Below are 24,773 nucleotides of genomic sequence, written 5' to 3'. Positions count from 1 at the left end.
TTGGTCTGAGGAACTATTCTTAATATTTAGAGATAGGATATTTGAGTTTTCTTAAGCTGTATGCCATAATCAGCAATATTAAAATAATAAAAGGCTTGCAATATTTCAGTTGATTTGTAATGAATCCAGAATGTATGACATTTTTGTTTTTTTAATTGCATTACAGAAAATAAAGAACTTTATCACAATATTCTAATTTTCTGAGACAGTCCTGTATATTTGTATATAATTGGATTAGCAAATGTTTTCCAACTCTTGTGATAATGGCTTTAAAGTCACTTAGCATGGTCTTTTGTAGGTGAACCCTATGGTCATTCCTCTCATAAAGGCCTGTAGGATGGTTTAAAAGCTTCCATGGCCACATTAGACAGACACAGATTGTTCACATTATTTTCAAAGCTACCCAGACATCAGAATAATACTCTGATACCAAAGATTGATAGGTAACACTGCTCAGTAAATTATTGGAGGTTGGATAGTGAGAATCTCCCAGCTTTAACAGTTGTAAGAGGCTGACAGTAGCTCACAGATTTCCTGAGAATTGTTTCTAAAGGCAGAGCAGGATTTAGTGACACAATTTCAATTGCAATCTCAAAACCAAAGTGCTCTATTATCTCTGTGCTATGCATCAGGTCAAATGGCTCTGAAACAGGAACACATTCTGGCTAGGTGAAAGATTATGAATTTAGCACATAGTTGCGCTTGAGAAGCCACAGAAAGTTATTTGACCTGTTAGAAAACTGTGCTGCAGTAAAAAGGCACTGTGAGTGAATGAGCAGGGAAGAGTGACTCATTGTGTCTTCCACTCAGAAATAAGTGGCTTTATGCCAGTTGGTTTTGTGTTCACACCTAAAACAAATCTAGGCAAAACATTTTGTTGATTTTCAAGACAAAACTTTTATTTTGGGTATGTTTACATGTCCTGTTTATTTGGGTAATTTGGTAGTTACATGAAGTGATCAACAACAGGCTATAGTATTGTGATAAGCTTACGGCTAAACACGGGCCCGGCAGGTCAAACATCGAGTCTTTAGTCATTATTGGTCGATGTTTCATCAGGGGATGAATGATAAACTAAGCGATTAGCTGATCTAAAGACATTTTGTCTTCAACTATTTTAATAACCAATCATCACTTTAGCTATTGCTTAAGTAACAATGCAAAAATATTTGCTGGATCCAGCATCTCAAACGTAAGGGTTATGCTTTTCTTTGACAAAGGTGAAACTAAAAGAATATCTTTGGGTTTCAGACCAATTGGCCATTCAAAGATGTCACCATGGGATGTGGGAAACTATAACATCATTACTCTTTATATATTAAGTATCAAATAAGTAAATTGTCTTCAGAAATACACAAATGCATTTTTTTATTTTATTGCATTGCTGTATGAAGATGCCATAATTGGATTATTGTTGTATCAGTATTATGTGTCAATACTACGTTGGAGATTTGGAGACGAACCGTATATAATCAATAACATCGAAACATTTGAATTTGAATAAAAAAATGTCTTACAAAGTGGGATAAGCCTGATCCTGTTCTGCAGACAGGTTCATGTTACAGTTAATTCAATCAAATCCTGATCACAAACAATCTATTTATAAATTCCCTCAGCTGTGGACCCAGTACAACAACATATGTAATTGGCAAAGGTTTGTCAGTACACTCAGACAAATCTTAAATCATCCATGAGGAGAAAAGTGGAGAATAAGGGAGGGGGTTGGGGGAGGAGTCTCTGATTGACTTTCACATCCATTCAGCCTTTTCTGCAGCAGCATTGAAATTGCAGAGAGGGGGAGAGAGAAAAAAAGGGCAGACTGGACAGTTGTTTTGCAGAAGGAGCTCGGTGCTTTCATCGCCGAGGCTGCCATAGCGGTTCCTCACAGAGCTTACTAGCTATGAAATGTGCATCAAACGTGAATTGTTTCCCGATTCACTGAAGAGTACTGCTGGAGAGGAGTGGTCAGGGATCAGTATGCACTTTTAGGCTCGACGCCGCCTTGAACGCAGCACAGCAACATCGCAGAGCCTCTCAAGTGCGTTTAATATCCGAAGTTGTGTCAAAGAGGGCGATGATTCGCATCTGATTGTTGCTCAACTATCTGGAGAGGACTGCACACGGGCAAACGCTGCATTGTGGCAACCAAGTCGCTGACTCCTGCGCGAGCATTGCACAATCTGTGCTCCCCAAAATGTCATCTCATGCGAAAGTCAAGAAGGACAAAGAGATTATTGCCGAATATGAGACCCAAGTGAAAGGTTGGTAACGTGCAGGCCTGCTCGTATTGTTATTCTGTGTGTGAAGGCACCATTGCGTAACTTTACCACAAGCTTTGGCTTATTAGCGTGCGGGGCTGTGGGGTGGGACACATTTCATAGTTGAAAAAAATGACAGCCATTTATTATCTTTCGACACACATCTTATCTTTCAACACATATCTTTGATAAATATCTAAAAAATGCTCATTATGATCATACTTGAATCCAGTGAATCGATGAAAGATGTAACTTGGTTGAACTGGTTTCTCTGTACTGATGATGTGTGCTCATTAACATGCCAAGCCCTGCATGTGTGGCCATTTAAGCCAATGGAGCCTGATGATTCGTTTTTTATATGCAGTTGGTATTTACTGTGAGATTGTTCTGGTGCTGCACACCCAACAAGGGAATTCACCTTGGCCAATCCTTTTAGTAGACTGGAGGTCATGCACCTCAGGTAGGCAGGTACTCATACAGGATACTAGGAGACATCTTAGTACGTTACACTTTCTTCCTAGAAATAAGGTTAGGAATAAATTGGCATCTTACGCATTTAAAAAGACAATAAAGTGTAGTACTTCGATGACACGACAATGTGTAATTGTATCGGATGAAAAGGGAATGCTAGGGAAGATCACACAGCAAACAGTTCATGAAGTCCATAAATAATGTATGCCGTCTGTATGAATTATGAACCATGAAAGGATTTTACTGTCTGCATCTAAATATGTGACTGGATGAACCAGCCAGAGAGAGAAGAGTGTCAGAACAGTAACACTCTTTTGGAACAGACTGTACAGTATACTGTAGGTGTGTTGTCTTCTTAGTCACAACTTCATGCAGTGTGAACTTTTGTGCATCACCTTTGCACAATTGTGGTTTTGCTCAGTAGGTTTCAGTCACAGTGGCGCATAGAGCATAAGCTTTCTGTGATAATAAGATACCATTTAAACCAGGATAACTAACTACAAAACAGGCCAACATGGATTATCCCTACACAGTACATAGTCACAGGTTGCAATATCAGCATCTTCTCAGACCCTTTGGTTTAAAATCAGGATCACACTAATCTAAAACACCCAACCTACAAAGTTGACTTCAAGTTGAACGTGCCACTGTGAACTCATGGTGTGTGTATCTATCTATCTATCTATCTATCTATCTATCTATCTATCTATCTATCTATCTATCTATCCCTCTAAATATATATATTATATCTCTCTAAATCTATATATATCTCTAAATCTAAATGATCTAGCAGAAATGACCCAACCTAGTAAGCATGTGTCTGGAATGATTAGCATTTTGCAGACAGAGGTGTGGTTTACTTTCTTCCAGCCATTCTCTTTGTCTGTTTATTTGTTTGACTTCTTCACTCTCACTCTTTTACAGACACACACAATCTCTCTCTTTCTCTCTTGCTCTCTCTCTCTCACTGGTCTCCACTCCAGCTTTGAGAGAGCCATCACAGCTCCGTCTCTCGTCTCAGTTTCAGAAAAAGCTTTTAAGCTGACATCTTAAGCTCATTTGCAAACTGGGCTTGGATCATTTTGGAGCTGTGGGGGCTTTACTCTGACACTGACACTGGCCTCCAATAATGCTGAGTTGCTCACTGCATGGTAGTTCAATCAGGCGCAATCATAATGCATTTTGGGTTATTTTTCGACATAAAACAATTCAGCAAACTGCAGGGTCCCTGTCACATTTGAACAACGATTGTTTGTGTGATGGTGTGCTTTACAGGTCTGGGCCTGTAGTTGTGACATCTGTCACTTGTCTTACCGGATCTATTGATGTCGAAATAGTCATTCATACTTTGTACAAAAGTGTTATCCTCATCGCTATCACTTAGTCATTTGAGTCATAGTCTTTTCCTTGTTTATGACCAAAACATTATTTGCATTCCTGAATCGCACTACATGCAGATTTGTTTTACAGTGTTGTAGTTAAACATATACTGTATGTTTCCCTCTAAGGAGTGTAGTTGACCGGCCTGAAGTATCTCTAACGCCCCTGCTTATTCCAAAACCAAAACACAAGAATATGAGGGGATGCCCTTCATCATGCATCATACTGTACTTCCAGCTGTAGGCCACATCACCTCTAATGCCATTTGACCTGTTTGCGGCCCAGCCATTTTAGTGTAATGCACAAATTGCTCTAATAGGGTATTTTTAAACCTTTTGTTGTGAAATTTTCTGTTGCTAAGGTAACATGTGGCAATGCAGGAGTTGTGTAACATACATTTTTCAAAGATATCTGTCCTTAAATTCTTATAAAATAATGAAAATAGGACTGTGTTACAATCGCTATATTATTGTTTTGGAGACTTAACATGATTTAATATGATCATACAAGCTTGGTGACAATCTGACTGTCACAAAGTAGCATCTCACTCCTCCTGCCACCACTGTACAGAAATGCATTCCTGGCGGAACATGCAGACACAGCCCATGTGTGTATTCATCATAATGAAAGAATGCTTAGACTGATACTGTCTTGAAATGTCAGTGTTGCGACAGTGAAACAATATCTGTGTTTCCAGTGTCTTCGTAACACTGTTGCTATGATGACAGGTACATACCTATGGTACATACCCTCAGTTGAGCATTATAAGATATAAAGAGAAAACCGCTTTAGAATTCTGCTCAGTACGTCCTAGATTTTCCTGTCCTGTGGTTGCACAAATCTCTATGCATTTCCTTGTTATAGTCTAAGATATGTGAGAGAGGGAGAGAAAGAGAGAGAGGGGAAGAAATGTGAAGCAAATAAACTGTAAATGCATACCATAGCCATTACTGCATCCAGAAGACAAGTGTTCACAGAACACAGCCTTGATTTGTACCAAATTATGTCAACGTGTCAGTCTGGGTTAAGCATGTGACTAGCCACGCATGGCTAACTGCAGACACAGCCCCGGAGACTACTGCTGGCCATTGCAAAAACTGTGCTAAATTTGAGCTACCGTGGTGACAAGAATGTGATATTTGGGCCTCAATGCTGCCGCAGTACAGGAGCCTAACTGGTAACCCTGCAAGGCAAACGTGACCGATAGCTTCCCCCTATGTCATGGCATTATCTGTCAAAGATCCATGTAGCATCTAGACATGCTGTGTTTGAACTTGGCGACTGGATGTTTTTTCTCCTTTTGAATGTGCAGATTAAAGGAAGTGGTGAGCCTCCATAAAAACTGAGCGTAGGCAGGTCGTTTTTGACACAAACCTTCAGACATGACTAAACAATGTGGGTGGAGGGGATAATGATGTCTGTGATTGTTCTAGTTTCATACTACAAGTCTACAACATGATTGTGAGTGTTAATGTAAATTCTTAAGACCAGAATAAGAATTTGCCTCAATGTTATCCTTGACTGAGTATTAATTAATGCTTTAAGTGCTTATAGTTAAGCAGTTAAAGTCACACATATAACAAACAGGTCTTTATTAAGGAAGTTCCCACTCAAGTCTTTGGGTGTTTTTATTTTACATTTTGGCTGCACATGTTCATACAGTAGGCAGCAGATATACTGGTGTAGCATACAACATTGTATATTATGTCATCAATACAAATAAAGAAAATAATCCCAGAATTTAGGTTTTGAGGCTTATTCCTTGGTTTATTCACATTAACTCCTTGCCGGCTTCCTCGTAATTATGCATTGCTCTGCAAAGGCTTGAATCATTCATTGAATGTAGTGCAGTATTGCAGAGTAGTCCCTAGTAACAGTTTAGGTTCTAAAAATAACATGCTCCCAGGAGAGCGAATGCAAATATCACGAGTGTATTTAATGTCTTGCTGGTAAAATGCTGCGGTCAAATCCATTTATATTTGCTCTTTATTTTCTCTGTTCATTCTTTAACAATGCAACCATTTCATTAAGAGTGATTAAAGTCACACAGGCCAACAACAAATGATGTTGTTCAGGGCTCTAATTCAGCGCAGGAGTACATTGCAGTGACTTTTATTTCTATTTTAAACTTGATTACTGCTTGGTTTATCAGCACAGGCTTTTTATTGAGTATTTCAAGGCAGAGAAAGTTGCCCTTGTCCTTGGCCATTATGCTAAACAGCCTGACTGCGACTGTCAGAACAGGGAACTGGCCTGCTCTCATTGGGATTCCTCCAGAGGCATGTAACCAGGCAACTGGGCAACTATGGGGACCACGAGGGGTACATCTCCTAACAGCAAGGGACTACATATTTACTCTTGTCTTGCTAGGTCTTTCATTCACATATTCGGTCACGCAGAAGATTGTGTAGGCTTTACTCCAAATCTTTTTATTGTAGATCCAGAAAAAACATTTGGAACTGAACTTATAGGTTTTCTTCTGCTGGGCCATCTTTTCCATTGATATTCTTCACAGTTTCTATCATTGTACAGCAATCATGTGCAAGGTTGAAACAGCCTATCTTAATAAAATCTTCAGCTATCTTAATAATACTCAATGGCTTCTTATTATCTTTTAAAGAGTAAAGTCCCCCCCCCCCAGGCTGTGTGTGCTAGGTCTCTAATAATAATAATAATAATAATGCGTTTTTCTTGAAACTCAAAGACACTTTACAGAGTAAAAATTCATAAAAACAACACACTTAAAATATACTACAAATGTCTGACCTCCAAGTTGATGATTTAAAAAAATAAGTGAAATATTAAGAGTTCAATGTATATTTATATAATGTATGTATAAATAGAGATTTAGAAGAATATCCATATCAATATCCTTATAGTGATCACTCAGCCATAGGCTCTCGTAAGATTTATGGTTTGTCTGCATCCACACATTCTGAAGCCTTTTAGCCACTGGATTTATGACAGCCTTGCAAAAGCAGTATATGGACGAAATAAAATATTATTTGTGTATCTTGTTAATGTTAATGCAAGACTGTAAAAGAGACGGGACTTACGTTTTACGTTTTTGTTTATCCCCTGATCCTAGAGCTCTATTAACTGCCATCTACCTGCACAAGCTGCCGAACAGGGAGTCTTTAGATTTATATTCTTAGTCATTCATGAAAATCTTAAATTCAACTATATTACTACCACGAAAGCTACAACAGTGAAACATTTGGCACAGTATCGGTACAAACTTCAACTTGAACAATAAAAACAGGAAACACTCTATTTTCCTAAGTTAAATATTGTTACAACAATAAAATAAAACATATTCTTAAATTAAATTTCAACAATGTTTTAAAATATAGACCATAAATATGTTTGGCTTATCCTCAGACTATGATTAGGAGCAGTGATTTTCCAAAACTCACTGAGAAAAACCACAGTGTTCATGTAATCAAAAGAATGCACGCAATTAGTTTTTTCAGCACAATGCACTCGGCACAATGCATTTTGAGAAGCTGACCTATTTTTTTATTTTCCATGCTGCCTGCTGCAATCACCAGACATGCATCACATATGCACGTGTGCTTCCCCAGCATTTAGACACCCCCCACTCCCTCCCACTACACGCACATGCACACACAGGGTAAAAATTCACTCTGACACCCAGTTTATCCAATTATGATGACTTTGTTATTTTATTAGTACCAGTGCTTGACTGTATCCTGACACATTTATATTTACTACAAGAACTTAGGGTTAAATGCTGACCTGCAGCTCTGTTTGGCAGGGGGACGTGAAGCCCCACATGTGAGCGCTCTCCCCTAGACAGGCTTTATTCATTCTGAAGGTGGTCTCTCCCTCTTTGATATGCAGAGATCCGTAACCAGCTGGTGGAGCAGTTCCGCTGTCTGGAGCAGCAGTCTGAGTCCCGGCTGCAGCTGCTCCAGGACCTGCAGGATTTCTTCCGCCGAAAGGCTGAACTCCAGCTTGAGTACTCCAGAGGCTTGGACAAACTGGCCGAGCGCTACTCTGCCAAGATCCGCACCTCAAGAGAGCACCATCACTTCAAGTGAGTCTGCCCACTGTCTGTCTGCTAAGTACTGGAATGTCTGTATGTATTTGGCCGATTAATAATGTTTACATATTTGTCACGGATCACTGGCACGGCACTGAGAGGAATAAATAAAAAGAAAGGCAGAGGAGGGATAAGCAACGAAAAGGAGAGTAGGGATAAAAGCAGAAGAAATGACCTGAAATGGAGCCAGGGCCAAGGAAGCTTGTGGCCTTAGGCTGCTGTGTTCCTCCCAACTAGGTCAGACTCTTTATCCACCCCCCCGTATTTCCTCTGTGGCTGTCATTTCATTTCCATTCTCACACTCCACGCTAGACTGCTACCCAAATACTTTTTTCCAATGGATACAGAAAACTAATTAGTGTCAGTTAGGAGTCTCAAAAAACAGAATGGGCTTGTTTACTAAGATATACCTAAATAGATTGTGTAAGGGAGAGCTGTGGTCATGAAACAAACAAACCCTACTACAGCATGGTGAGGCTGTTTAGATGCTCTGACCAGCCTGCAGCTCACTGTGACTTTCAGATAATAATCCTACAGCCCATAGCCGTGTGGGTGATTCGAATCAGTGGGCATGAATAAGGAAATTAATAATCAGAATTAACATGTATAAATTAGGGTACATTCAATGAACATCTTGAATGTTATTGTTTGCTCTTCACCTTGAAAAGTATCCAATCAAGCCTGCCAAATAAGGTTTAAACCTTAAAAAGGTAATAAATAAATGTTGATTCAAGATTAATTTGTGAAATTAAAATCAATTTGAATAATCTGCTTTTGTATTTAATTAGCAGTGCAGGAAATCTTAAGAAATCTTAAGTTCTTGCCTTAGGAGAGGCCTGAACTTACAAAGCACTACAGTAAAGATGGTACAATTGATGCGTCGGCAGTTGCACACCCTTTGATGTGACCTGGCTGTGGCAGTCATGCGTAACAACACGTTGGTTTATTCAGAAGAGCCTTCTCCATCTCTCTTTCAGTCTCTCTGGTCAATTGGACATAAAGAGTAATCGTGGTGGAGCGCTCCCATCACTGGGACATTGATAAATGGAGCATTCACTCGAAGGGAGACCTCTGCAAGAGACTCCCATTGCATGACTTCTCTCTGTCTACACCATGCTGTCTCAGTTTCTCCCCCATCACATTAAATGGTCATCACTGTATCCAGCTGTCTAAGGCTAGATTCACTCTCACAGTCTACAGTGGACTCTCTATCATTAATAATCCCACGCAGTCTTCTGGCTCTGCACTCTCCTTTTAATTAAAACAAAATTAAATTGGAAAACCTCAGTGCCCTTCTTTCTTATCGTTCAGATTTTAATTTCTTTAAAGCAGGTTTAATAAATCGCCTGGCAAGAGATTGTCAAGAAACATTTTGAAAGCTGCCTGTAATAGAGTGGCTGCAACATAAATGTGATTATAAGAGAACATGTTTTACGAGTCAACACAGTCAATTAATGCAAAAGTTCACTATAGTTCAGCTTGATGGTGCCAGTTTATGCTGCAGAGATTGAAATGGGTATTGTTGTACCTTATGTAGGCTTTCAGGTAAAAAATGTTCTTCCATCATCTTCCATGAGCAGTTCTGTTTCACTTCCTTTGTGTCCTGAATACCACAGATTCATCCTTATTCAAGAGCAGGCAACAGTCAAAGATGTACAGCAGGTTCCTGGCATCCAGTGTCCAGGATCAAACACGCTCCCTGCTTGAAAGGAGGCCAATAGGCATAGCTAGCTTGTTCATGTTTTATTATTATCAAAGTGGTAAAGGATGAAAGGAACACCATTTCTGATGCCCAGCAGTCTGGATTACCTTTAGCATCACCATAAAAACAGGACTTTTCACATTTCTGTTATCTTATAAGCAGGATAGAGACATAAACTGGAAAGTCAACCATAAGCATTAGGAGGTGATTGTAATTTCTGAAACATATCAAATAAACTTGTTAAAGCACAAGTGCAACTCAAAAGATTTTGGTATTAGGCCAGTTTCTGATGACATTTTGGCACTGCCTTGGGCACATGATGGTAGCTACAATGTGGCCCTTTGTTAAAATGCAGCTAGCATAGCTGAATCTGTGTGAGCTTCTACATGACAGGAAATAACTCATATTTCACTTCAAAAAGAAAATGAAACCATGAATAAACCTCTTCAAGTTTCAAATGATCAATGTTTTTTGACAGTTGAGAGAAAGCAAGTCAGTATATTTCTTCAACACTGAGATGAGAGACAAAAATAACTGCTGCGTATCTGACTCAAGGTACAGTCTGAGAAAAATAATAACTGTAGGAATACTTATTAGCCATTGCTTTCTAGAACTTGTGATACTGTGGTATCTACTGTAGTTTTTAAGACATTGTCGACCATATGGTTTTACTGGCAATTATTCATCAAAAAAGTATTTTTCAACTAATTCAAGAATCCATTGGTCATCTGTCTGTGTCTGTGCATCTTCTGCAACCTCTTCGTTTTAATGTGTAAATTATTTTGTGTTGATTACACACATTATCTTTTGATGTGTTTAGCCTTAGGACTATGTAACCTGAATTCACATCACATCACCATCTCACTCATGAGCTAAAGTACATCTTCTTTGAGTTTGCTGCCTGAGTTTAGACTGGTCAGACACTGGTGTAGCTCAGTTAGTGTGTGCCTCAGTTTCTTGTCAAAATAAGAAAAAGCGGTTATATTTCCAAATAACAAGAAATCTGATGGTTTTAGTATGAAAATGTGTTTTTTTTTTTTAATGAACTCTAAAACGTCTTAGATCTTAAAAGAAAAACAAATCATCACTCATCTATCTATAGCTGCTGACTGTTTTGTGATATGATGAAACTTGTGTGGGTGCAGTTCAGCACAGATGCCTATCAGTGAGTGAACTTCCTTTTGAGTATCCTCTTCCCTGTTAACAAAGACATGCAAAGGGTGAAAATCATCATTTCCTTTCAACAGATACTAAAGGTGAAATAAAGTTAGATCAGAATTTTACTCGGCATGAAACAGCTATATGCCCAGAGCAAAATGCCTTCACACATGCCTTTTTAATCAGGCTTTATACAAAAAAGTATGCAGCATTGTATTAACAATTGTTGAAAGCTGTCTTAACCCTCCGGTATCACTGTGGACGTTTTTGTCCATATGGGTCATTTTTCACGTTTCATTTTGCAATCACTTTGGATGTGTTGGTGCAAATGGCCTTATTTTTTTGTAACAAGGCTATTTTCTCAGTTTTTTTCATGAAAAACAACAGCGGTTTAATGTATTCAAAATGGCATTTAAAGGGTTAAGATCCTGAAAATGATTACATTTTTGGTATTTTTGATTAGGGCTGAAGTTGCTTTAAAGATTGAACCCAAAAAAGTTGTGAAAAAACCTTTAAATATAATGTTTTTATCAAAGTCTTTTGCAGTGGACATTTTTGTCTCGAATGACTAATTTGCGTAGTCCAATCGAATGATACCGGAGGGTTAAAGATAAGAAAGACATTGTTGACCGGACCAATTGTGCACACAGGATAACATAATTAAATTGACATACAAAGGTAACTTACCCGAGAGTCACCGGCATTCATCCATAATTCGTCAAACACTAGCTTTCCCAGGTAAGTACCCCACCCTTGATGTTGTTTTAAGACATGATTCGTCTCTGTAGTATATAGTGCCGTGCACATATATCATCCGGACGTCACTGATGGGGGTGCGGGCTGCGGAGTGATACGGTGTGTATGCAAGCCCGCATCTAGGACGCATGTATCATGGCTGAAGACCTGTTAAGTAATAAAGATGCCTCATACAAAGGTCTACGGATACCTTAATACTCTCCATGACCTGCGGTCAACTATATAGCATAACGGACTATTACATGGTGTCAGAAGTCGGTCCAGTTCGTCATTTTGCCGGAGGTAAACAGNCCCAAAAAAGTTGTGAAAAAACCTTTAAATATAATGTTTTTATCAAAGTCTTTTGCAGGGGACATTTTTGTCCCGAATGACTAATTTGCGTAGTCCAATCGAATGATACCGGAGGGTTAAGACAAAAGATGAAGACAAGCAGCGCTTCGATGTAAAGATAATATAACTCGCATGCTCCCTCGAGCAAGGAGGAGGTGTGTGTGTGTGTGTGTGTGTGTGTGTGTGTGTGTGTGTGTGTGTGTGTGTGTGTGTGTGTGTGTGTGTGTGTGTGTGTGTACACACAGCTGCACATGTCTATGAGCTGCACCCATCAATGCTGATTCTTTGATTCATGTGTACTGACCTCTCGATCGGGTAAAGTCCCCAGAGCGGGGACTAGGTGGGCAACAGTTGGTATTCTTAAAAAAAACTTTTCTTGCTCATGGACAATATACTGTATGGTAATTGCGGCTGTATAAGTGTATGTTAGGCACCTTTTTAGAAATGTGTTATTGAGACAGACAAATGTTTTAATCTTTGAAGTGTTTCCTTGGCTGTTTCAGAAAAGACCAGAATCTTCTTTCTACTGTGAACTGCTGGTATTTGGTCCTGGAACAGACCAGACGGGAGAGCAGGGACCACGCCACTCTCAGCGACATCTACAACAACAACGTCATTGTCCGTCTGGCACACGTGGGCGAGGATGTCATCAGACTCTTCAAAAAGGTCAAAATCTGAATGAAATGTCTGAGGGCATGTAACCCTGACTGTTACTAACTCACACATTCATAGGACTTATCTACTCAGAACACATGAATGATGCCCACAGCTGGGAACTTGACGCAACACCAACACAAATATGTAAAAATATGGGGAAATGTATAAGGCTCTACAGTATATCTTGTGCTGCATTGTTTTCATACAGCATTTTCCTTCAGGGGACAAATCTAAGATAATTCTGACTTATGTGACTAGCTTTACTGTGTCATAGCCCGTTGCACTAAATCGTTTGCATGCAAGACCCCCATCCCCCTCTTTTTACTGTCCTGTTTCATATAATGGCAATTAAGTTGAATATTCTTACACTGCAGTTTTACCAACCTGAAATGTCGCCACAGGCTTACATTAGGCCCTGGCTACCATGTGTTCGCTTAGCATGGTTGGTGTGCTTCCAGTTCACATCTTAATTTGACCTCCTCCATTCATCATGTGTGTTGTCTTTCATAATATCATGCTCAGATTGTTCACTATTTAGATACTAACCTTTTTGACACTCTTTACAACTCATAAGCCAATTCTCCCACTCAGTCATATACAGTATATAGTTCTCAATGCGACAATCTGTGGGGTTATGGTTTTGAGGGAAAACCTCTCTAAAATCTTTATCTCTTCCGATGATATCCTTGGTTCATAGCATCAACAAAACAAAATGTGTTTTTTCTTATGTTAACGACATAAAATACATTTGTGTTACTTCCTGTTTTCACAACTCGTAAGGCATTTGTATCTAATGAATGGTGAGCGTGACAGTAGCAGAGAGAGTACCCTCAGTTCAGAGGTGATGATGAACAATCTGCTATGGGGATCTTAGATCAGTAGCGTTTGACAGAGTCAGGACTCTACAGTAATTTATGCCCTCTAGGGGGCTCTGCACTGTCACTATGAGAACATTTATGAGACTGGGATGGCTTGCGGCCAGCAAAAAAAAGCGGACTAATAGCTCCCTGCAGAAAAACTGTCTCCCTTTGCAAGAAGTTAGCTTAAATTGTGACAAAGTTCTCCAAAACAATAATCCTGTTATGCTGTGACATCCTGGTTCAGCTGCAGTGCCGTCTCACTGCTTATGAATCACACATCCGGAATGAATCTACTCTGCCGTTTGTTGAGCCAAAGTTTAGATTTACTGAATGTTCTATCATTTAATTCTTGCCACATGTGAAAATGTAGATGTAATTTCCACTGTAGATGGACGACTATGTATCTCTACTTCTATCCACTACACAAAAGTGAGATGGCAGCTTCCTTATCGTGGACATAATTTGGAACCAGAGTCTGTGCAGGTTGATCACAGCTATTTAGCGAGTCTCATCTAGGTGTTACGTTAGTATCACATTAGCTGCTTGGACAGAAAGACACAACAACTTACCATATCCTGTTACATGAATTTGTGTTTCAGAAATGTCATCTGCATGTCTGCTGACACAGATATGAACACACACAACAGTCCATCACCGCTGGCTAACCTTACTCTTAATGTAAATGTTGCGAAGTTTGCTAGCAATTATCGTCACTTATTGTGTAAATACTGTCTAAACTGTATACAATATATAGCAAAAACAAATAGTCCCGGTTATTAAAAATTCCCAGTTATTGACTATTGAAAAAGTCACATCTCCTATCAAAGTATCTACTTTTCATACTCTACCGGCTCAGCGTCTAGAGAAGCATCATGAATGATGCCACACCCCCTTTTAATTGCATCAAATTACTAATTAAATACATATTTATTATAAACATTAAGAAGAAATGAACACTTGAACATACACTAGAACTACCTATAATGGAGAAAAAAATAACCGTAATTTATTGTGCCAAGCGTTTCTATATATCCTCAACAGGATTTCCAGGGTCACTCTCTGCTGGCCCCATTCCTCCTCTCGGGCTATAAGCCGTGTCACAGGACATGTCCAATTCATCAAAGGCGCTTAGATGCTGTAACTGAGCTGAAACTGTGACACAACTCCTCGGGAAATGTTCTGCAGTCACTGCACTGTTCTATTTTGGTGTGAATGTGCACTTTTGGCATTGTATTAGATATTTTCTGGTGCAGAGTAATGACAGCATTTCAATGCGTGCTCACATCACTCACATAGAAAATATAACTGGAACAGCCTTTACGTGTTTCACTTGTGGGATGGCAAATCTATTAAATAACCCAGTTCTTAGTGTTAAATGATTGAATACTTGCATTCATCTGTCCTTAAAATGTGCCTCTCGACCTATCACCTGTTCTTTATTTTTCTTACAGAGCAAAGACATCGGGGTGCAGATGCATGAAGAGTTAGTGAAGGTCACCAATGAGCTCTACACAGTGAGTTGAACAACTATTATTGTCCCTGCCAGCATAACTTTTTTTACAGCAACCTGCCAGTTTTGCCTTTCCCCTTTGTTAGTCTGTGTATGGTCCATCTGAGTTGTTTTCAGAGCAGAACCTGTAACCTGTGAAGCATCTGGCATGACACTGCACTCGGCAGATATGCTTTATCAGCACTGCAGCTTGTACAGGCCATTTTTTCTATCTCCTGAGGTCGTGAAAGGAGACAATTTGCATTCTTCCTCTCACTGTGAATTTCTACATGAGTTGAAGGAGAGAGCGTTCTTGCCCCTGGCATCGCTTCAAGAAGACTCAGCAGTCTGTGCTGCAGAGGTTCACTTTGCTCACAGCAAACACGAGCTGCTGTAATAGTTTCAGCTAATGTTACATGTAATCACACACATCTGTTTGGGGTTTGTCACTCTGTCTATTATTTTATTTTGAACTGTACATATACAATAGACACCCTGTGTGGAAACATGTGTACAGAAGTCATTAAACATGCTGGTGAAGATAGACAACAGCTGTGTTTAGTGCTGATGAGGAGAATGAAGTGATGCAGTGATATCATCTGCTGGCTGAGGGACAGGGTGCAGCAAACACCACAGCGCTTCCTTCTGGGTCTAGTTGTTCAGTGATACCATGATCATTAGTTATTGTTCAACAGAGAATATGCTAAGATAATCAGTTAGTATTATTTGTATAATTTTTAAAACATCATTAAAATGACTGAGCTAATTTAAAGTCTGCCTCAAACTGAATATAGGGGTAACATAACCAGACTAAATATGTTTTTACCTCAATGTAAAATGTTTAAGAGATCAATCATGGACATTTAAGAAACTTTGGGAAGCTTTAAGCAAGGTCATGTACTTTAGATACATTTATTATCGTTCTGTCAAATTGATTGTTATTGGACAGTCTCCATAGTGATTTTGATTGAAGTTTGAAATGAAGAAAAACGGAAAGCTGCTTAGCTGCTGTAGTGCTAGTATATTTGATTGCAGAATATAGGACAATGTTAAATGGCAATTTTAGGAGTTAATGACCAGTAGTCCAACTCATTTTAAAAGTATTGTTGGTTAAGAGTGGATGTACATCAAATGGCTCATTTGCTCCAAGGAAAACACCACATGATCACCACCATGACATATTCTCACATGTAACATTATACAGCACTTTCCTGATTTACTGATATTGATTTCTCCTTTCTCTGGTTCATGCATTATTAAATGCCTGTCTGCAGCCCGAGCACAGCATGAGGAATTGCGGCAGCCTGTTAAGGTTTTGGTTAGATAAAGTTAAATAACTTAAATGAACTTCACTTTGTTTGCAATATCAGTTATGAGTGAATGTAAAGTCAGGCAGTGGGTGGATCCATCGTTGTCAGCCTGCTGGTCTCTGCTATTGATCTGCTGCTGGGTTTTTGTGGAAATCAGTAGTTTCTTGTTTCATGGATAGCAGGGACAGTTGGTCACTGTCACTTTGTGAAATCTTTCTCCCCTGCTGATCGATCACGCTGTCCTCTGCATGTCTGCTTCAGTCAGGGTTGCTAGGAAACCAACTTGAGAGGGAGCGATAGAGGAGCAGATGTTGTTAAATTGAACTGTTGATACTACTAGTTAAAGATAACATGTCTTTGATAAGACCTAGAGAGAGTTGAAACTATTAGTCGACTACCTTCAACCATTTTCATCATTAATTAATTTTGTTTAGTATAATGCTTATTTCAGACGTTCAGCCCCAGCATAAGACATTAATGTTTTTTTTGTGACACTGTGAGTGACAATGTGAGTGTGGGTTGTCTTTGGTGCAGTGATAGCGCTGTTGCAGTGCAACACACCGTTTGACTTGCTCTACATCGCGAGCACCTTTTTTAACTTCTACAATGATCTGGTTCAGAGAAAAAAAAGGTAGACATTGGCAGACGCACCCAGCACACCACCTTGAGCTCAGTTGGAAAATGTAATCGCAAAATGTCAATCGACACACACATGATCAGAATGAGTAACGGCCCCTACACACGGCGGCGGGCTTGTCTGAAGCTCGACCAACAACCAATCACATGAATCTCCCGCCCCGGACACACAAGCACGCGGTTTGATTGGCTAGAGCTTGTACTGGCATATGATTCGATTGGCTGACACTTCTGTCGAAGCTTCAAAAGTAGAACATTGCTCTACTTTTGAAGCGAGCAACGCAAAGCTTTGCTCCCACAATGCAGTTTGGCAAACGCACGTCGTGTGTAGGGGCCGTAAGTGTTACTCCCACATTTTTACGAGTTTACTAAAAAAAGAAAATTCTTAGGTAACATAAGTTCATTTGTATTTTACACGTATCATTGGAAACAATTAGTCATGGTTATGTGGCCAAAAAATTAATAGCATTCAATCTGTATTATTATTATTATTATTTTTTGACTATTTAATATGCCTGCATAATTTGAACTGCATTGGCAAAAGAAAAGTGGCTTAGTTCCAAAGGCCACTGCACTTCTACACAATGTCCCTTCCTGATGTTGGACACATTTGGCACTATGGATCAGACACTGCTTTTAAAACTTTTGCCTTTCCTCTTTAATATTTAAAATAAAATATTTGTAATGTTCCTATTGTTTGTGTGTGAATACATTTTTTTTTTTTTGCTAACCAGCTCGCTTAGAACTGCCATTAAGGGAATGAATACAGTGTTTTGCTATAAATGAGCTCTGACAAAATGAAACAAATCTGCATCATTACAACAGTAACATATCAATATGAAGTGTCAGCATGTGGTTCTGCATACATTGTTTATTCCTATATCATCTATAAAGGTTCCTTGCTTTGTATACAATCTTTGTTTTACTATGATGCCATGTTACAAACTACAGTCTGACAGAAGATGTATGTTGTCACAGGTGATGAAGACGTACCACATGTACCATACTGAGAGTATCAGTGCTGAGAGCAAGCTGAAGGAGGCGGAGAAACAGGAAGAGAAGCACAGCGGCAAGGCCAATGACATCGGTTCCAGCCTGCTGCGCTACGGTCATGATGAACGTCCACAGCGCCGGAGCTCCGTCAAGAAGATGGAGAAAATGAAAGAGAAGGTCTGTTTTGGTTGACTGGGATATACATGATAACATATGTTTTACTTTACAGGTAGTGTATTTAAGGTCAAATGCATTTGTAATGAATTTCACAATTTGCATAAATTACATAGGATAATGCAGTTAAAGCAACAAGGCGCCCGTCTATACATTGTGAAAGTAATAGATGCATTTATAAGATTAAATCAGATTGATTTAGTAGTCCATTATTTTAGTGCATTCGGAATCCATTTTACATCCTGGCATTAATGTGACTCTCTCTCCCCCCCCCTCCAGAGACAAGCAAAGTACTCTGAAAACAAGCTGAAATGCACAAAGGCCCGGAACGACTATCTTCTCAATCTGGCAGCTACCAATGCCCTGGTGGCCAAATACTACATCCATGATGTCTCGGACATGATAGATGTAAGTAATCAGTAATTGCCTGAACCAAAAATGCAAACGTTAGAAGAACTTCCTTTTAGTCACAGAGTTTCTTGTGTTAGCTCTATGCCTTTGATTGGTTTGTAGCTAATGATAGTGCTTGAATGATGAGTTGATGAAACATTTTGATAATTTATTAACCAAATAAAAAATTGCATAAAGACATATGAAAGACTTATTATCTTTGGGTTTTGGATGGCAGAAAATAAACATTTAAAGACATCACCATGGACTTCAGAGATTTGGGATGGACAGTTTTCAGATTTTTATTGTTGATCAGACAAATTATGATACTTCAAATTAGTGGAAGACCTAGTTTTTTGTTGTTTACTTCTTGGTTCTCATGTTAGCTCCATGCCTCTGATTTGCTTGTAACTACTGATTGTGCTTGAATGATGAGTTGACTTATTAAATAGTGGATCGACAGAAGAATAATCGCCAACAATTTCGATAAAACTATTAACCATTCAAATTCATTTAATTCAAAAATCAATAAAATGCTATTTAGACAGCTTTTCTCTTTTATTTATTTTATTAAACTGAATATCTTTGGGTTTTGGATGGCAGATTTATTTTTCTAAAAACATCACCTTGGAATTCAGAAACTGAGATTTTTTGTTGTTGTTGTAGATCAGACAAATGATGAAACTTAAAAATAGTGGCAGACCTAGTTATTGCATGTTTACTTTTTGTTCTCAGTGCTGCGACCTAGGTTTCCATGCAAGCCTGGCACGCACCTTGAGAACCTACCTGTCCGCGGAGTATAGTCTGGAGACTTCACGCCACGAAGGTCTGGACTTGCTGGAAGGATCGGTAGATGCCATGGACAACAGAGGAGACAAGCTGAAGTGTATGGACACACACAGCCAGATTTTCTGTCCTCCAGCACGCTTTGACTACCAGCCACACATGGGGGACGAGGTGAGTGACTAGGGAAAAAGATACAAGAATGGTTTGTTTTGAAGGTCTTAGTCTTTGACATAAAGTGCCTCTCATCCTGTTTGATGTTCTCTGTGTTAAATCCTCTTGGTAAACTTCCTTTCTTTCTTAATCCCAGGTGTGTCAGGTGAGTGCACAGCAGCCTGTCCAAACAGAGCTGTTGATGCGCTTCCACCAGCTACAGTCTCGCCTCGCCACACTGAGGATAGAAAATGAAGAGGTGAGAGTGCGCACAAGCATCAGAGGGCTGAAGGTAGTTTGTGTCCGTGTTTCTTTGCAAGCATGCTACACGCAATAATGTTATTCTCTGCCGAGTCATATGTACTGATATACAGTCAGTAAAATATTTCCTCTTGGACATTTTTAGGCTGAGGTGGTAGACCACCCAGGTCTTGACACGTCATCTTGTGATCCATTAAGCTAGTAGATGAGGGCCTAAACAATAGCCAAACACATTAAATATGTTGCTTTGGCATTATGAATTTAGATTCGTTTAGTAAAATGCTGACAATTGTATGATGAAAGTTGTAGGCTTTGTGGGCTTTTCTACTGGAAAATATTGCAGAAAACCTTTATGGTTATAACAATGTTTACACAGTTTGTATTTCTATATAAAATATATGAATTTTAAATTTGGCATGGTGTTGGAGAAAAAAATACGATGTTGGACAACTAAGAACCTTCTTTTGCCCCAGCTGCAAAAGCACAAAGAGATTTTACTAGGAGTTAATATCAAAGATAATTGGTTTAAGCAAAAAGATCTTGAAAGATGGTGAGAAACATATAAAGACAAACATTGGATGCTGTAGTGTAGAGTAACATGGTGTGCACATAATAGTCTTAGACATTTAAAAACAGAGGCCATTGCATATCACCAGATTATTGCAAAAATATTCTGGCAGGAAATGAAGGTCTTATCCACTTTCAATCAAATAAAACGCACAGGAAGCCGTCTGCTAAGATCTCTTTAATATCTGCTAACGCAAACTTGACATGTTTTGGAGTCTTTGAAAAATAGTTTTTACACACCTATAATAAATAATTGAACGTTTCGTATGAACAGTGTGACATTGAAAGTTAAGGAAGCTGCCTGATTGTGGTAGCCTCATATTTATCTCTCAGTCAAAAAGAGAATGTCACAGTTGTTTGAAAAGCTGTTTCTCTATAAGGCAGATCATTTCTATCATGTTTAAGGTTTTATATTTAAAAAATAATTCCATGTCTTAATTTAAAGCAGGTCTAGGAGCTGGGAACACTGTGACACTATCACAATATATAATCCACAGAGAAATGCACATACTGTAGCTGTTGTGAGAAAATAGTCTTTAAACCAAGATTTCTTTAAATATATATATATATATATAAACTATAAGTGGGGTGCAGACAAAGAAGACCCTGTCCAATCAGATCAGATCAGATTTACCTTTTTGGGAGTGGAAGTTAAAGAGACTAAAACAGAATGTTAAAACGAATGCAGCTGTAGAAAAATGTGTGTTTTTTTTTATCACTTTAGCACGTAAAAATGCTCTATACCAACCCAAGATACAAGTATGAACCCGTATTGGACATAATTATAGTGAATCACTGTTTGTCTTACTTAAAGCACCCGAAGCGTTACCTTCTTTGGCTTTACGTTTTTTTAAACGGGATTGGCAGCCTCTCATCTTTACCACTAACATGTAACTGCAAACATCTAGTCCTCAGCAGTCACCCTGCATTTATGTTCATCTTTAGTCTGACACTGACCTGTGAGGTCATCTCTCATCCAGTCTTCTGCTCCAACCTCCCAGCATGCTCCCTGGCATGCTCGCCTGGAGTCACCAAGGCCATGGTGACTCAGGCCTGTTTAAAGGTCATCTGGGTGTGTATGCATGTCAGTGCCTGTCTGTTATGAATATGGAAATGCACACTGCCTCCTTGTCTGCCTCACATAGTTAATATTTCATGTCACGTAGCCTCATGCTAGGTAGCTAATTACTGTCAGTCAAACTTCTGTGGAAAGGGCCTGCAGTTATCTAATCTAAGGTTTGTGCTGATATTCATATTCTTTGAACAGCTGTACTGTATCTGAAGCATGTACATTAGATATCATTATAATATTCCTGTTGCTTTTGTTTGTACAGCACATCTAATTAATGTAATCGTCAATTCATACTTTGTTGAATTAAAGTCACATGTTTCATGCTGTGTGTGTGTCAGGTGAGGAAGACTCTGGACGCCACCATGCAGACCCTTCAGGACATGCTCACAGTGGAGGACTTTGATGTGTCCGAGGCCTTCTCGCACAGCCAATCCACTGAGTCGGTCAAATCGGCTTCCTCTGACTCCTACATGAGCAAGGCAAACATTGTGAAGAGACGAGCCAATCAGCACGAGACTGAGGGCTTCTACTTCACTGTGAGTTCTCGGACAAATAAGGGCACAAAGGCACGGCATCATAGAGAACATACCATGTGACAAGAATGTACCTTGTGGCTATTTATCTTTATGTCATCAACAGAAATATAAGGAGTTCCTGAATGGCAGCAATCTGATCATAAAACTGCAGGCTAAGCATGACCTTCTGAAGCAGACGCTCGGAGAAGGTGAGACTTATTAGCGGAGAGTGGTGGTAATAGTTTGGGGTTTATCTTTTATTGTAACTTTAGTGATAAGCTTTAAAAAATAATGGGGTAAAGAAATGTACCATAAAACCACATAGGTCAGTAATATTTCACTACTACGTTATTTATCTGGAGTTCGTTCCATATTTTTGGAAATAGAATACAACATTATGTTATAATGAATTAGTCATTTCCTTGAAAGCTTGACAGTTTTGAGACCTAAACTGGGCTATTGGCCAAAAAACCCAACTAGATTTTCTGGTCAGACTGATTGTGCTTAAATGTTATGACATGTCATGCTTTCAATATTTTTGTATTCAGTCAAATGTTTAAATAAGGAAGTATATCTTGTTATGTCAACGTGTTGCTACATCCATCTTCCATCTGCTTTAAATCAAAAATAAATGTAATTAAGAAATTAAATACAACATTTTGGTATACTGAGGGTGTCATTCACTCGACAGCTTGACTGTTTTGTCCTCTTTTAGTTCCAAAAAATATCAGGCTGTCAAATAAATGGCACAGTGTAGACAGACAGAAACAGCTAGGACTAGTAGTATTGTATTTGAAGGATATTCCTTACTATACAGTTTATCCTCTGCCAGAAGAATGCATGAAAATGAAAATGTTCCATCCGCTGCTTTACACATGACCTGATCCGCGAACAAACATTTGTTAATTGACTAATCAGCGTACGATGAGACAAATGTGTTGCAGATATCGTGAAATCTTCACACTGTAGAGATCAGCTCTCACAAACCTCCCACTCTTGTTGCCCCTGGAAACATTTTCACTTTGCAGAGCGTGCAGCCAAGCTATCCCCTTATGGGGCTCTGGTGCCGTTTCTAGGGCAACGGCTGAATGACTACTGCCTGGCGGAGAGTCAAATGCAGCCATGGCGCTCACCCCATTGAGCCTGCCTGAATAGATGCCCGGTTTCTCATCAACACCCCTTTCCGTCTCCATCTGCCAGCCTTGCATAGTCGGCCAGCACTCAACCGTACAGCAAACTTCTGTGATTGTAAAACTAGCGTATACTAATGTTGTCTCTTTCTCTCTCTTTTTTTTCTTTGTAGGGGAAAGGGCTGATTATGGGACAACAAGGTAAGCTGTCCAGTGACAAGAGTGCAAATAAAGTAGGCGATGATGTGTGAAATGCTTCCTGTGTCCCTGGATGAGATCACAGTGTGGGAATATGAGTGTGTTCTCAATTTCTCTCTTATTTTTTCAAACAAAGGGTTTGATCGTTATCAGAGAAGACAGGACTGATTTGTTCTTCTCAGATTTAATCGATAAAAACATGTCAGGAAAAATATAAATGCCAGTGAGATGAATAATGTCCTGCTTTTTTATTTTTAAACAAGGTGTTAAGCAGGGAATTAACAATTATTGACGAGCCAAACACAAGACTACTTGAATTCAAGTGTTTGGATTTTACCTATTTTAAACTAAAGTACATCCGTTAAAAAGTCTAATCTTTCTCATTACATTTTTTGTCAAACGTTTTCCTGTAGTCATTATCCATTACTTTAATAAAATGTGGTACAGCAGCTCTTTCTAAGGTCATCTGAAAAAAAATAAGTTTGACGATTGGGGAAATATTCTTTTTAACTTTCTTGCCAAGAGAAAATTAGAATATCAGTACTGCCTTGTGAATTTTAAATCTTAAAAAGCTTCCACTTACAGATCATATCTTAGCATAAAGATCACAAGCAGGATGAACCACAACGTCTGATCTCTTTCACCATTTTCAAAGTGATGAAACAACTAGCCTTATCTAAGCGATTGGTGGCTGTAGCTGAATATTTAGCTCAAATATAGAGTTTGATATAAAATGTGTTCATGAATGTAAGAATAACTGTGGTTAAAACACCAAAAGATGTTGGAGAAAGTTGTCTGTATTTGTATGGCTGTACCAGTTGCATTAGCATTCATATTTACCCTGTACCAACCGTGACCCCCCACCATCTCCCCAGGCCCCCCTCTCTTCCCCCCAAACCCTCAAGAATGCGGAAGTCTAGACCTCGCTCCGTTTTTTACCGTAAGCTGTTTAACGGCAATATGGAGGCCTTCATTCAGGTATTAGCCCATCTGCGCTCTTTGTCCCTCCACGAGCTCAGCTGTCTCGCTAACGGTCCTTTGGGGGGGGGGGGGTCCTTTGCCTTTGACTTTGACCACTCTTTCACCCAAATGTTGGCTCACTCATGCACTGACTTTCCTCTTGCTCCTTGCCTTGTGTCCACAGTCTGCAGGAAAGACAGGCTGAGGTGAAAACCAATCAAACTAATTCTGCAGATGGTTTGATTTAATGAGCATTGCACTGGTGCTGGGTCTGCTTTTTTACATATTTTCTCCTGTGTTCCCTAGCATCCAGATATTTATATGGCTTAATGTATGCCAGTTGGCCATGTACCAGCACTATCACTCTGTCAGGCTATGCAAATAATTACATGGAAACAACTATTCCAAAGCTCAATCAAACACAGGCAGGAAAGACTGAGTGTGCATTTACAACATAGGAGCAGTACAGCTTAAAAAGTAGCTCCCTTCTTCCTACACCCCCCC

At 39.3% G+C, this 24,773-nt stretch overlaps 1 protein-coding gene across 4 annotated transcripts in view; it reads left to right on the top strand.

Annotated features, from left to right (window-relative positions):
- Positions 1-1,769: 1,769 nt before the first annotated feature.
- Positions 1,770-24,773, top strand: part of LOC104965628 (SLIT-ROBO Rho GTPase-activating protein 3-like) — a 32,589-nt gene continuing 9,585 nt past the window's right edge. For 2 of the 4 annotated variants that reach the window (XM_010794620.1, XM_010794622.1), the window contains exons 1-11: positions 1,770-2,261; positions 7,974-8,169; positions 12,625-12,787; positions 15,090-15,152; positions 18,052-18,243; positions 18,520-18,648; positions 19,366-19,587; positions 19,724-19,825; positions 21,805-22,002; positions 22,106-22,190; positions 23,285-23,312. In XM_010794620.1, coding sequence (XP_010792922.1) covers positions 2,195-2,261; positions 7,974-8,169; positions 12,625-12,787; positions 15,090-15,152; positions 18,052-18,243; positions 18,520-18,648; positions 19,366-19,587; positions 19,724-19,825; positions 21,805-22,002; positions 22,106-22,190; positions 23,285-23,312 — 1,445 coding nt within the window. In that variant the 5' untranslated portion in view covers positions 1,770-2,194. Of the gene's footprint in view, positions 2,262-7,973; positions 8,170-12,624; positions 12,788-15,089; positions 15,153-18,051; positions 18,244-18,519; positions 18,649-19,365; positions 19,588-19,723; positions 19,826-21,804; positions 22,003-22,105; positions 22,191-23,284; positions 23,313-24,184; positions 24,288-24,453; positions 24,476-24,773 lie in introns of all 4 variants that reach the window. The other 2 variants (XM_010794621.1, XM_010794619.1) reach the window with 2 other exon arrangements.

The sequence above is a fragment of the Notothenia coriiceps genome, unplaced genomic scaffold (assembly GCF_000735185.1).
Source record: "Notothenia coriiceps isolate Sejong01 unplaced genomic scaffold, NC01 NC01_scaffold00037246, whole genome shotgun sequence".
Classification (NCBI taxonomy): domain Eukaryota; kingdom Metazoa; phylum Chordata; class Actinopteri; order Perciformes; family Nototheniidae; genus Notothenia; species Notothenia coriiceps.
The sequence above is the reverse complement of the archived record's forward strand: the minus strand, read 5'-3'. Positions and strand labels throughout refer to the sequence as shown.